General features: G+C 51.6%; 1 protein-coding gene across 1 annotated transcript; it reads right to left on the bottom strand.

Moving 5' to 3' along the window:
- Window positions 1–5531: 5531 nt before the first annotated feature.
- LOC119403063 (uncharacterized protein K02A2.6-like) lies at window positions 5532–9533 on the bottom strand. Its single transcript, XM_037670012.1, has one exon. It carries the CDS (start codon window positions 9531–9533, stop codon window positions 5532–5534), a length of 4002 nt encoding a protein of 1333 aa, XP_037525940.1.
- Window positions 9534–11844: the final 2311 nt, after the last annotated feature.

The raw sequence follows: 11844 nt of genomic DNA, 5'->3' as shown, positions 1-11844 counted from the left end.
TCCGTGTTGTCCGTGCACTCTTAGTTTTTTCAAGATGGAATATCAACGTGCCCAAACAGCCGCATTGCTGAACTTAATTTACATTTCTTTTAAGTGTATCCTGGTTGTTTCTATCTAAGGATAGGAAAGCTCGCCCGAGACTCACAGCTTGGTATTCTTCATCCTGCCTTGTACACATTAAGAAGCAACGGTTGCAAATCGTATGCGTATACGGTTCCTGACCTCATAATTCGATTGTCTGTAGAAAGTGCACAATGAAATCGAACAATCGCGACTTGCCCAGACGCTGCATCGTACACCGAAACATAGAATATGTAGTTTAATGGACGCTGATCAATTCTTTTGAACTGCGTGCCATTCGGAGCCAATGTGCAGTAGCATTCGCGCACTTTTGTATTCGATATAAATGCTTTACGGCTGCGGTGATTGCAAGCGACTGACAGACTTGAACTACAGCTAGCGCTACGTTCGAACCCTTCTCATCGCCCATGGAACTAGTTAAATACCAGCGACACATACCGGAGGCAGAAAGCCAAGAACATTCACGTAGAGGGAATACGCGACAATGGGTGTGTCACTCAGAAGCATCTAACACCGGCGTCACACGGTCACTATTGATGACGATCGACTCTGATCTGGATCGAATTTCAAGTTCGTGATTGGTTCCTTTACGCAGGTTGCAGGGGGTATGCAATCACTGTTGCGAAATTTAATCCGGATTGGGATCGATCGCGATCAGCAGTGCGCCGTGTGACACTGGTATAACATTCTGTTCTCCTAAAACAGTCGATAGACAAAAAGGTGAGCACGGCGCAAGTTTTAGCCGACGCTTTGCTTCTTGGACACCGAAGTGGCTGTCACCGGTATTGCAACTTTCCGATTTTCTCTAATAACGCCTCCTCTAGAAAGATGCCTGCCGCGTGAGCCGGAAACCTCCTGCCCTACCCTTTCCCTCCTTCACCGTATCTAATGAGGGCAGTAGATGGCGATCCACGCGGTGGCCGCTTGCAACACACATTTGCGCATGCGCACCTTACCTCCCTCGACGTCACGCCACGCCAGCCCCATTAAAAATAGGGCAGTACGTGGCGCCATCTCTCGACAAGCGACCACAACTCAAGGCAGGACGGCTACAATGAATAGCCAGCGACGCGGCAGGCATCTTTCTAGAGGAGGCGTCGTCTCTAATCATGGCCCCGTACTCAAGGACCAACAGCTTCATATGGATTCGTAAACCTTTTAGAAGAAGCAAATGCGTAATAGCTCAGCGCAAGCTAGTTACGTGATATGGACGTTCTTATTGCGATAGCATTACCCCAATCACGTTGTCGAGACGTTGCAGTACGCAGAACACAATCTGACGCAGGCGCCGCGCCGAAACTTGAGTCATCATGTGCGATGCCAACTGAGTAGGCGCGCCCACACACCGCGCCCGCAACCAATCAGAACCGCTTGGCTTCTAGAGGAGACAGAAAGGACGACAGATCCAACGATAAAAGCAACAAAGAAAGAAAAGTAGTCGATCAGGCACGAACACGCCAAGCATCACTTGCCCCCATTTTCGCGATAGGGGAAGTGCTCCTGAAACGTTCTTTTTTTTTCAAATTTGACGCTGCCATTGTTCAAGACCAAATCACCTGGGAGAACAAGAAGGAGAAAAAGTGCTTAGTTTGGTCGAGTCGAAGCACCTAAACGCGAAGGTTTCAAGCAGCAAATGTCTGTTTTCTTTGGACAGTGACGCATTTAGACTTGTATTAGCCTGCGCAGAACTGCGCACCGAAGCAAATGACATTCCGACACGGACGACCTTCCTATATGATTACATTGCGCAGTGACGCAGACATACTATTGAATGCCCTTCAATCATTATAACGTGGTAATCTTGGTCTGTATCTAGAACGAAGTCTCTATCAGTACGTACTCAATCAGTACTCGATCATACTAAACAGGAAATTTTCGCGAGGGCTTGTTCACCTTCTCAAAGCGGCGAGAGATGTGAAAGAAAAACAAAGGAAAATCCCATTTGAACCATTCATTACGACTGTTTTCTATTAAATACTGCTCTTTATGCTCGCATGGTTAGCCTTCAGTCAGTATAGGCCTGATGTAGATTGGGATTCGTGACATCACGAATACCATCGCGAGTAACGACTTTTCTAATCAGCGCCTATAAATCTTTCCTAACTCCAGATTAACCTCACGATGTTTTTCGTCTATAGTACTTCAAAATTTAGCTTAACCCACATAACGACTTCACTAAAGATTAAATGTATTTCACTGTAAACAAAAAAAAAATAATAAAAATAAGCAGACACCCAGTTGAGGTTGAGGAATACAACAAGCGTAGTGATCATTTTCGCGTTACGAGAACATCGCATCGACATACAACACTAGAGCCGGTTCATCCAAAGCATCAGATTGTGAACAAAGGGGTGCACGTAAGGCTACGCGAGTTACCAAAATCCAAGGCAGTGTGAACCGGAGTTTTTAAATCATAGTAGGTCCGAATCTCCACCACAAACTCCACGCATCACAATCCGAACACGAAATTGGCCAAATTCCCGGAAGGATGCTATGAGCGTCCCCTTTAAAACGGGGCGGTGACATGTCTGCCACCAGGCTCGAAGAAAAAAAAAAAAAAAAACTTCCTTGTTTCATGTTGGCCTAATACCTTATCTATATTGATTAAATCTATGTTATTATACCAAAACAATATAAATTCACGGTCCATCTCTCTGCCTCTTAAGGCAGAATGACCTTATTTTCCCCCCATTATTTATTTTTGTTCTTTATCTCTACTTTTCTGCCACCAATACTCTAACCGTCTCTTACTTATTTCTATCGCGGACGTGTGCAGCTTTCCATTGTTGTCCCTAAAACCCAAGGCTTCATGTAGACTCGTGCCCACACGTATACCTGGGTGAATATCGCCACATTCAATCAGTACATGTTCCATCGTTTCCTTAGTTCCCCCGCAGCATGTACATTGTTCTTCTTCGTTACTGAATCTCGCTTTATAACTACGCGTTCTAAGGCAGCCCGACCTTGCTTCAAACAGTAAAGCGCTTCCCCTTGAATTATCATAAAACCTTTCCCTCCTTATTTCGTTTTTTCCCTTTCGGTAGTTACTCAGAGCCGGCTTCTTTTCCATCGCTGCCATCCAATAAGTCCTCTCCGCCTCTCTGACCTTCCGCTTAATGCTCCTTGTTGCCATATCGCCCGCACTGCTAGCCGTATATTTACTGGTGAGCCTCCTAGTTCTTTTTCTCCACTGCGTGTCAACGCTTTTTCTATACAAATACCTGAAAACCTTCTCTGCCCATCTACTCTTCTTCATTTTCCTCAGCCTCTCTTCGAATCTCATTTTGCTCTGAGCTTCCCTCACTTCAAAGCCTGTCCATCCCATATCACCCTTTACAGCCTCATTTGTCGTCTTCCCGTGAGCGCCCAACGCGAGGCGGCCCACCGTCCTTTGATTTACATCCATTCCGGATTGTACCTCTGACTTCATGCACACTACTGAGTTCCCAAATGTAAGCCCCGGGACCATCACACCCTTCCACAGCCCTCGAAGCACCTCGTACCTATTGTATCCCCATAAAGCTCTGTGCTTCATAATTGCAGCATTCCTCTTTCCCTTTGCTACCGATGCTTTCTCTTGTACCTCCATATATCTATCCCCCTGATTTATGCGCCACCTGTCGGCGGAGAAACAAAACAAGTCCATAATAAATGACAACTGTCATTTTGTTTGTATTGTCGCAGGACCGCAAGGTTTACGTGTGTTTACGTTTGATGTTTTATTTTCGTAGACATTGCGGCCACATACCTCTGCAAGCTTTCTTGAAAGTGCTTCCCGTAGTTCTGGCAGTGCAAACTCTGCATTGACATCGACAAATGCACCGCTGCAGTGTGTTTTCTGTCCATGCGTTCAGGTAGCGTGTCGGTTCGTTAACCTCCAAAACATTTTTCAGGGGCTTGTCCGGATTTCGGAATCGAGTTTCTCAGCTGGTGTGATTGAAGAGCCACAGTGCTGCCCGTGGTAAAGCCCACCATTGCGGGGGGATTCGGGGATGAGGCATTGTGTTGTCTTCTTTTCAAATTCATCGTACACTGCACAAATAAAGAAAATATTGCAAAAAGTCACGTGACCCCTTAGGTATTTGCCTGGGACAACTCGAAGATGAAAGCCACCTTTTCATCTCAGTCAATTCTACTGACTTTCCCTGCATCCCCCCCCCCCCTCCCCGAAAGCTTTCTCCGCTCAGCGTTGCTTTGCACTGCCCCAGGGATCGGAGGTATTGAGAGCTTTCGGTTCATCCTTGAACAAGCGACGATGCCTTGCGATGACGCCGTCATATGACGTTATGTTATGTGACCGCAAAAATTTTGACGACCTGTAACGTCATGACGACGTCATCACATGGTTATTATCTTTTTGCAGCACTCGTAGTGAAGCCGAAGCCACCGACGGCCACTTTTCCTATTTGATGAGGCATCAAGACTTTCGCCTTGAAATAGGCAGGCCGTGAGATTTCGTGTACTCGTAAGCCAACGACGTCACGTCGCACCAGACCCAGCAAGAACCGCAAGAGCCGAAGCATCTTTGAGGAATAGTAGCTAAAGCTTTTTGAGTTGCTTAAACTGCGCGACCGCTTCTCTCAAGGAGCGAGTGTCAAGCAAGCAACTTCGCAAGCAGACCTGCGAGGGTACGTCTTACCTGAGCACCTCAACACGGGATGAGCCATTTCTTCGCCTTATTACCAGCTGGTGAGAAAGCTACTGCGGCTGACAGCTGCCGAAGCGCACTGCTCTTGCACTTTACACATTTCTAACAAGAGTGCGTAGCGTGTCTTATCCAGCCGCAAGAAGCGGAGAAGCCACTTGGGCGCTGCCTCTGCACACTGACGCCCGGGCGAGTGGAAACGAAAGCAAACACTAGGAAATGAGTGGAGCCGTAAGCCGCATTATAGCGGCTTAGCACGAAAGACTCACGCAGTGAATTGTTCCGCCGACGATTTTGAAACACCGAAGTGCTCGTTACCCGTAAGTCAGTGAAATACTCTAAATTGGGCGTAAAAAAGTCTCAACTTCATGGCAATATCTTTAAAGCACGCGAAAGCTGATGCTTGAGCAGAAGATTGAAAACGTTTTAAATGCGGACCATTTCTTAACGATTATGAGTGCAAATCAGCGCAGCCGACAGGAGGGGACAGAAGATAGAAATGATTGCTCGAAAAAAATCCGTGACATCAGCTGTGTCACGATCCGCCCCGGGACCGCGGACGAGGGGGGCCGAGGCGCCCGCGCTCTAACAAGGACGACCCAAACGCATGGCGGGGTAACAGCTACTGACTGCCGAGCCGCGCTCGTCAGTGTTTATTCTTCACGCACGACCAAGGTTGCCTGCCGAACCTGGCGAGGTCATGAAACTAGGCTAGGCAGGGCGCCACACGCTCGTTACACCCCTCACCCCCAGTTATTGTACACAACATAAAAAAAATACAAGTCCCAGCCGGTTCGACGTTCATTTAGGTAGGCGAAAAGCGGTCTGGTGCCCTTCGTCGTCGATTGCTCCGCCTGGGTACAGGTGTTGAGGGACTAGGTGCTGTAGCACCAGGTGCTGCCTGTGCCACGCTTGATTCCTCCTGAGACACTGCTGTGGTTGGCAGAGATGGCACTGAACTTGCCGGTGGCCCAACTAGTGGCGCACCATTGGAGGCGCCTGTCCCTTGCGAAATGGCTGTCTCACTGGCCGCAACTGGTGTTGCCGTGGATGCAAGCCAGGTCCCGCGGTTAGCCCTCACATGGTCAGCATGCCGGTGCCATGTGGTTCCATCCTGCATTCGTACGAGCAGAGAGGAGGAGCTTGCAGGCGCGACCACTTGTCCAGCAGACCAAGGTGGGCCAGAACGGAAATTCCTGGCGAATACTGGCACTCCAGGCTCCGGCAATGGCCAAGGACGGCACCCTTTGTCAGCAGCCAGCTTCTGCTTCAGCTGTTTGAGGAGCGCCGTAGACCGGAGGTCTGGATGCAGAATGTCCAACGGTGTCTTCACCATCCGTCCCAGCAGAAGCTCACAGGGGGCACGGCCGGTGACATCATGAGGTGTAGTCCGGTACTGGAAGAGTATGCGGGCGACCTGCGTACGGAAATCCCCAGCCTGGCTCTTCTTAAGTTTGTCCTTAATAGTCTGCACCACCCGCTCAGCTGCACCGTTTGAAGCAGGGTGGTACGGAGGAACCATCATTCGGCGGATTCCGTTCTTTGTCAGCCAGGCCAGGTACTCTGCGCTGGCGAAAGCGGGCCCATTATCGGAGACTATGATGTCCGGCAGCCCCTGGGCTGCAAAAACCTGCCGAAGTGCTGCAATGGTCGCACCTGCTGACGGAGTGGTGACAGGTAGGACTTCTACCCACTTTGAAAATGCGTCGACTACCACCAGGAAGTAGTGGCCTTTGAAGGGGCCCCCAAAATCCACGTGAAGGCGGGACCAGGGCCTCTGTGGGAATGGCCATGGGGTGATCTCCACATGACGCGAGGCCCGTTGATGTTCCTGGCAGACTTGGCAGCTCTGCACCATGTGAGCGATGTCCTGGTCCAGTCCAGGCCACCAAACGTGGGACCGGGCCACCATCTTTGTCTTTTCCACGCCAGGATGCCCCGCGTGCAGCAACTGCAGGACCCTGGACCGGAGACTTTGTGGGATCACCACCCTGGAACCCCAAAGTAGGCAGCCCTGCTCCAGGCTCAGCTCAGCGGCCTTGTGGCTGTAGGGCTGCTGCACCAACTCCTCCCCTCGGGATACTGCCTTCACCACCTGGGACAGGACCGGGTCCCGACTGGTCGCCTGCGACACAGCAGACCTGGAGAGTACCTCTGGGTACGCATGCTCCAGCATGAGCACTTCAGCTGGCTCTGGAACAGCAGCAGGCACCTCTGGCAGCGGCAACCGGCTCAGGGCATCGGCAGGTCCCAGGTCTTTTCCCGGACGGTACACCAACTGGTAGCTGTAGGCCGCCAGCTTCAAGGCCCATCGTACCACTCGAGGTGATGCCTGCACGGGGACCGCCTTGTCTGGCCCCAGTAGCCCCAGCAGTGGTTTGTGGTCCGTCACTGCCTCGAACTTTCGGCCCCACAGGTACTGGTGAAAACGCTCGACGCCAAACATGAGGGCGAGGCCTTCCTTGTCCAGGTGGCTGTAACGCTGCTCTGCTGTGTGAAGACGTCGAGAAGCAAACGACACCGGGCGTTCTTGGCCATCCTTGTCTCTGTGCGCTAGGACGGCTCCTACACCATAGGGTGATGCATCTACAGTAAGGACAACAGGCTTGGCTGGATCGAAGTGCACCAGCACCGGTGCCTTGGTGATTAGCTGTTTACTGTGCTCAAAGGCCACGTCCTGCTCCTTCTTCCACACCCAATGCTGGCCATCTCGAAGCAGAATGTGCAGTGGCTGTAGATGCGCAGACAGGTTGGGCAGGAACCTCCTGTAGAAATTGATGAGACCAAGGTAGCTTTGCAGCTCTTTCTTGTTTCGGGGCTTCGGCGCCTTCAGAACAGCCTCAACTTTGCGGGGGGCCGGAGTCAGGCCGGCTTGGGAGATGACGTGTCCGAGGTATTCTACACTGGGAACCATGAACACGCACTTTTCCCGCTTGAGCTTGAGACCAGCATCCTGAAGTCGGGCCAGCACGTTGTGCAGATTCTGCATGTGGTCTCCATCGTCAATACCGGTGACGAGGATGTCGTCCAAGTACACTGCCACGTGCTTCATGCCCCTGAAGAGGTTGTCCATCTCTCTCTGAAAGATGGCTGGTGCCGAGGTCACTCCAAATGGTAAACGCGTATACTGGAAAAGCCCCATAGTTGTCGATATCGTGACATACTTCCGTGAGGCCTCCTGGAGCACCAACTGCTGGTACGCGTCTCTGAGGTCGAGCTTCGTGAACTTCTGGCCACCAGACAAAGCCGACCAGAGATCTTCAATCCGAGGCAGGGGGTACTTTTCGACGGTAGCGACGGGGTTGATCGTAACCTTGAAATCCCCACAGATTCTGACACTACCATCTCGCTTGGGGACTGGAACGATGGGAGCGGCCCACTCCGCAGTCTTAACTGGTACCAGGATGCCTTCTCGCTGTAACCGTTGCAGCTCCTGGGTTACCCCGTCCTTCAGTGCGAACGGCAGCGGGCGAGGCTTGAAAAACCGAGGCCGGACTCCCTCGGGTACATGGATGCCAGCAGTCGTACCGGCGAATGTGCCCACCCCTGGCTGGAACAGTGACTGGAAATCTGTTAGGAGGCTCGGGATGTCTGGTAAGCCATGTAGGGCTGCTTCCTGGCCTTCTGGCAGCCGAACACCCAGTGCGCAAATCCAATTTCTGCCGAGCAGCGTCGGTGATGACCCCTTGGTCAAATACAGAGGAAGGGTTGCTTCCCTGTTGCCAAAACGAACGCTGACCTGGGCCTGGCCTTCGACCTGGGAAAGCTCTCCAGAGTAACTCCGCAGCATGACGCCTGAAGCCTCGACGGCCACTCCGGGGAAGGTCCTTTTGAAAAGTTTGCCAGCCATGACCGACACACTGGCCCCCGTGTCCAGTTCCATGGAAATGGGGCGCCCGCAAACTTCGACGGTCAGCACGTACGGCGGCACAGACGACGGGACAAGGCCTGTGTGCCACATGTCGAAAATCGGCGGGTTCTCGGACACGACGTTGAGCCTGGCCGCGGAGGAACCCGAGCCTGCTGCCGCACGTCCCCGCCGCCACTTGCGACGCCTACCCTGACCGCGGGCTGTTGTGGAACCTGGGCTTGATCCAGGCTGCTGCTGTGGTGCGCTGTTCTGCTTCCCCGTTCGGCATACTCGTGCAAGGTGCCCCGTTTTTCCGCACGTGAAGCACTGCGAATGTACGAACTGGCACTGTGAGGGGGAATGGGCGTCACCGCAGCGACTGCATATACCGTCCCTTGCCACCATCTTGTTGACCGCCGCTTCTGTTGACGCCGCACGCGCAATCTCGCCGGCGTCTTTTGTCGCCGCGTCCATCGCCAGCGCTGCTTTCACCACGTCGTCCAGCGAGGGGTCGGGAAGTTCCAGGAGACGTGTCTGCATGGCGGGGCTGTTTATGCCGCAGACGAAACGGTCCCGTAGCAGCGAGTCCAGCTGGTCCCCGAAAGCGCAGGTACTCGCCAAACCTCGTAGCGCGGCGACGAACTGCCCGAGGCTCTCCCCTTCCCGGCGGCTCCGGTTGTTGAAGCGGAAACGCTCCATTAGCGTGGACGACGCCGGACTGAAGTGCGAGCGCAGGGTAGTGAGCAGCTCGCTGAGCGTCTTGGTATGCGGTGTAGCCGGCTTTAGGAGGTCGAGCAGGAGACTGAAGACTTGGGTTCCGCAACTTGCCAGGAAAATGTCCCGCTGTTTCTCCTCGGGCGTGTCGTTAGCGCGGAAAAACACGTGAACTTGCTCCTCATAGATGGGCCAGGCGGACCCGTCTCCCTCGAACGGCTCGAGCCTTCCGTACAGCGGCATGGCGGCAGATGCGGGGGGCGTTGTTTTGCCGCTCTCGATGGTCTGGGTCGACACGTTGACTGTACTCGTCGCCAGTGTCACGATCCGCCCCGGGACCGCGGACGAGGGGGGCCGAGGCGCCCGCGCTCTAACAAGGACGACCCAAACGCATGGCGGGGTAACAGCTACTGACTGCCGAGCCGCGCTCGTCAGTGTTTATTCTTCACGCACGACCAAGGTTGCCTGCCGAACCTGGCGAGGTCATGAAACTAGGCTAGGCAGGGCGCCACACGCTCGTTACAAGCTGTCGTACCGGTGTCTTCGCTCATTCTTTTTTTCCTTTCACTATTCGTGAATGGAATGAGTTGGATGCGCGTGTTGTCGATCTTCCCGCTGATGCTTTTCGTTCGTCACTACAAGATGTGTGCTTTTCGTGAATGCGCACGCGCAGCTGCGCGAATGTGTTTGACTTTTTTGGACTGTACAACGGTGTTTTTTTTACCCCCCTACAATAATGCCCACTTGGGCGATGTAGGTTGTACTAATAAATAAATAAATAATAAATAAAAAGAGGGGACACAGAGCGCTGAACTTCCAACAGTTTATTTCTTTTGAATGTCTTCGCTTTTATACAGTTACACACTGTTAAACCAGCCATGCCCGGAACACAACTGACGCACTTGGTGTTTCGATCTGATGCAGAATAGTTTTGAACCTTTTGGGCTAACTCATGAATTGTCTCGGAATTGCGAAATTAGGTTCCTTGATGTCAAGTTCTTCTTGAATGATGGCCGTTCTTGCTGGATATGTCAACCACGTGGGAATAAGACAATTCTGCCATTTCATTCTGCGCACTCTAAACTAGTTAAGCGAGGCATTATAAAATCCTGCTTTACCAATGCTTTGCGCAAGTCTTTTGAACACAAGAAAGTTTTCAGGAGCAATCTGTAAGGCTGACCATGGCTGGTTACCCTACAAGACTGTTTGTTGGCCTGGTTGGTACTTGCTTAGTGACATATTTTAGCCGCGAAAGAGCACATACACATAGCAAAGGAACACACAACGACAGGACGGGCGGCCACACACAACCGGACGCGGGCGGGTAACCGGCCGCCCGTCCGGTTACCCTGACCATGTACAAGTCTCTGTCACGAAAGGTTGTTGCGTGATCTTCAGTCAAGTGGCCACACTAACACTAACGCAGGCCAACCTGCCAGAGAGACAGAATTTCGCTGTAATTCCATATATGCATAAGATAGCACACAATCTGAAAAAAGTAGCGCAGCAAGTGGATGTGAACGTGTTTTTTTCGGCCCCACAAAAATTGAGCAGTTTGTGCAAAATGTCTGTCCCAGCGTCCAGACCCAATCAGGCGTGTACTACAAAGCACGCTAACAAATTGAGATTGTCTATGTAACGTAGTTTATCAGCTGCCGTTGTCATGTGGAAAATATTACGTTGGTCAGAGGGGTCGGTGTTTGAATGATAGCTTGAAAGAGCATCTGTACAATGTTGATCGGTCAAAGCAAGGGTGGCTGTCCGCTCACTGTAGCACGTGTGGGTGTCGACCAATATATTCAGATTTCAGCATTGTCGCCAAAAGCACAGGCATCACACGCGAAATTATCGAGACTGGTAAGATTTTTTCTTTAAAGGATGATTGTGTAAGTACCCCCTTTGTCGCCCTCATTGATAGGGAAAATATCTATTTAGGTTTGTCCACGTGATGAATTGTAACATCATTGTGTTTCGCACATGGCTGGTGTAACAGTGTGTAACTGGGCATTCAAAAGAAATAAACTGTTGGAAGTTCAGCGCTCTGTGTCCTCTCTTCTGTCCCCTCCTGTCGGCTGCGCTGATTTGCACTCATAATCATGTTGTACCAACACGCCCAAACCTACAGTCTTCTAAATTTCTTAACGAACCTCAGGCACTTTGGCCGTTTCTCTCTAGGTATCTATATAGCCGCCTACGTTTGGGCGATCTCCTGGTCGTCTCCATAACTTGTAGAAGACCGAAATTGGCATAGCAGGGGATCAGTGTATGACGAACACGATTCACTGGTCATGACATGAATAACGCAAAACGCCTGTCGCCTACGTAATGAAACCCTTTCCTTCAGTCACGTGTGCCACATACCCGCATACCATAGTTCGTGGTATGTGGGTATGTGCCACAGGTGATTCACAGTCTCAATCAACACAGTAACCGTGAACATACACATTGAAACGGAAGGCAAGTGAGGTAGCTGAAGGCGAAACTGAGCTGGAAGACACTCGACTGCCATCCACTCGTCCACATGGTGCACCAGAATGACGCAGCCGTCTCTTCA

This window comes from Rhipicephalus sanguineus, chromosome 8, assembly GCF_013339695.2.
Source record: "Rhipicephalus sanguineus isolate Rsan-2018 chromosome 8, BIME_Rsan_1.4, whole genome shotgun sequence".
NCBI lineage: Eukaryota > Metazoa > Arthropoda > Arachnida > Ixodida > Ixodidae > Rhipicephalus > Rhipicephalus sanguineus.
The sequence above is the reverse complement of the archived record's forward strand: the minus strand, read 5'-3'. Positions and strand labels throughout refer to the sequence as shown.

Excerpts from the sequence above, each read along its gene's own strand:
- LOC119403063 (XM_037670012.1), bottom strand. The coding sequence starts at position 9,533 with ATGCCGCTGTACGGAAGGCTCGAGCCGTTCGAGGGAGACGGGTCCGCC.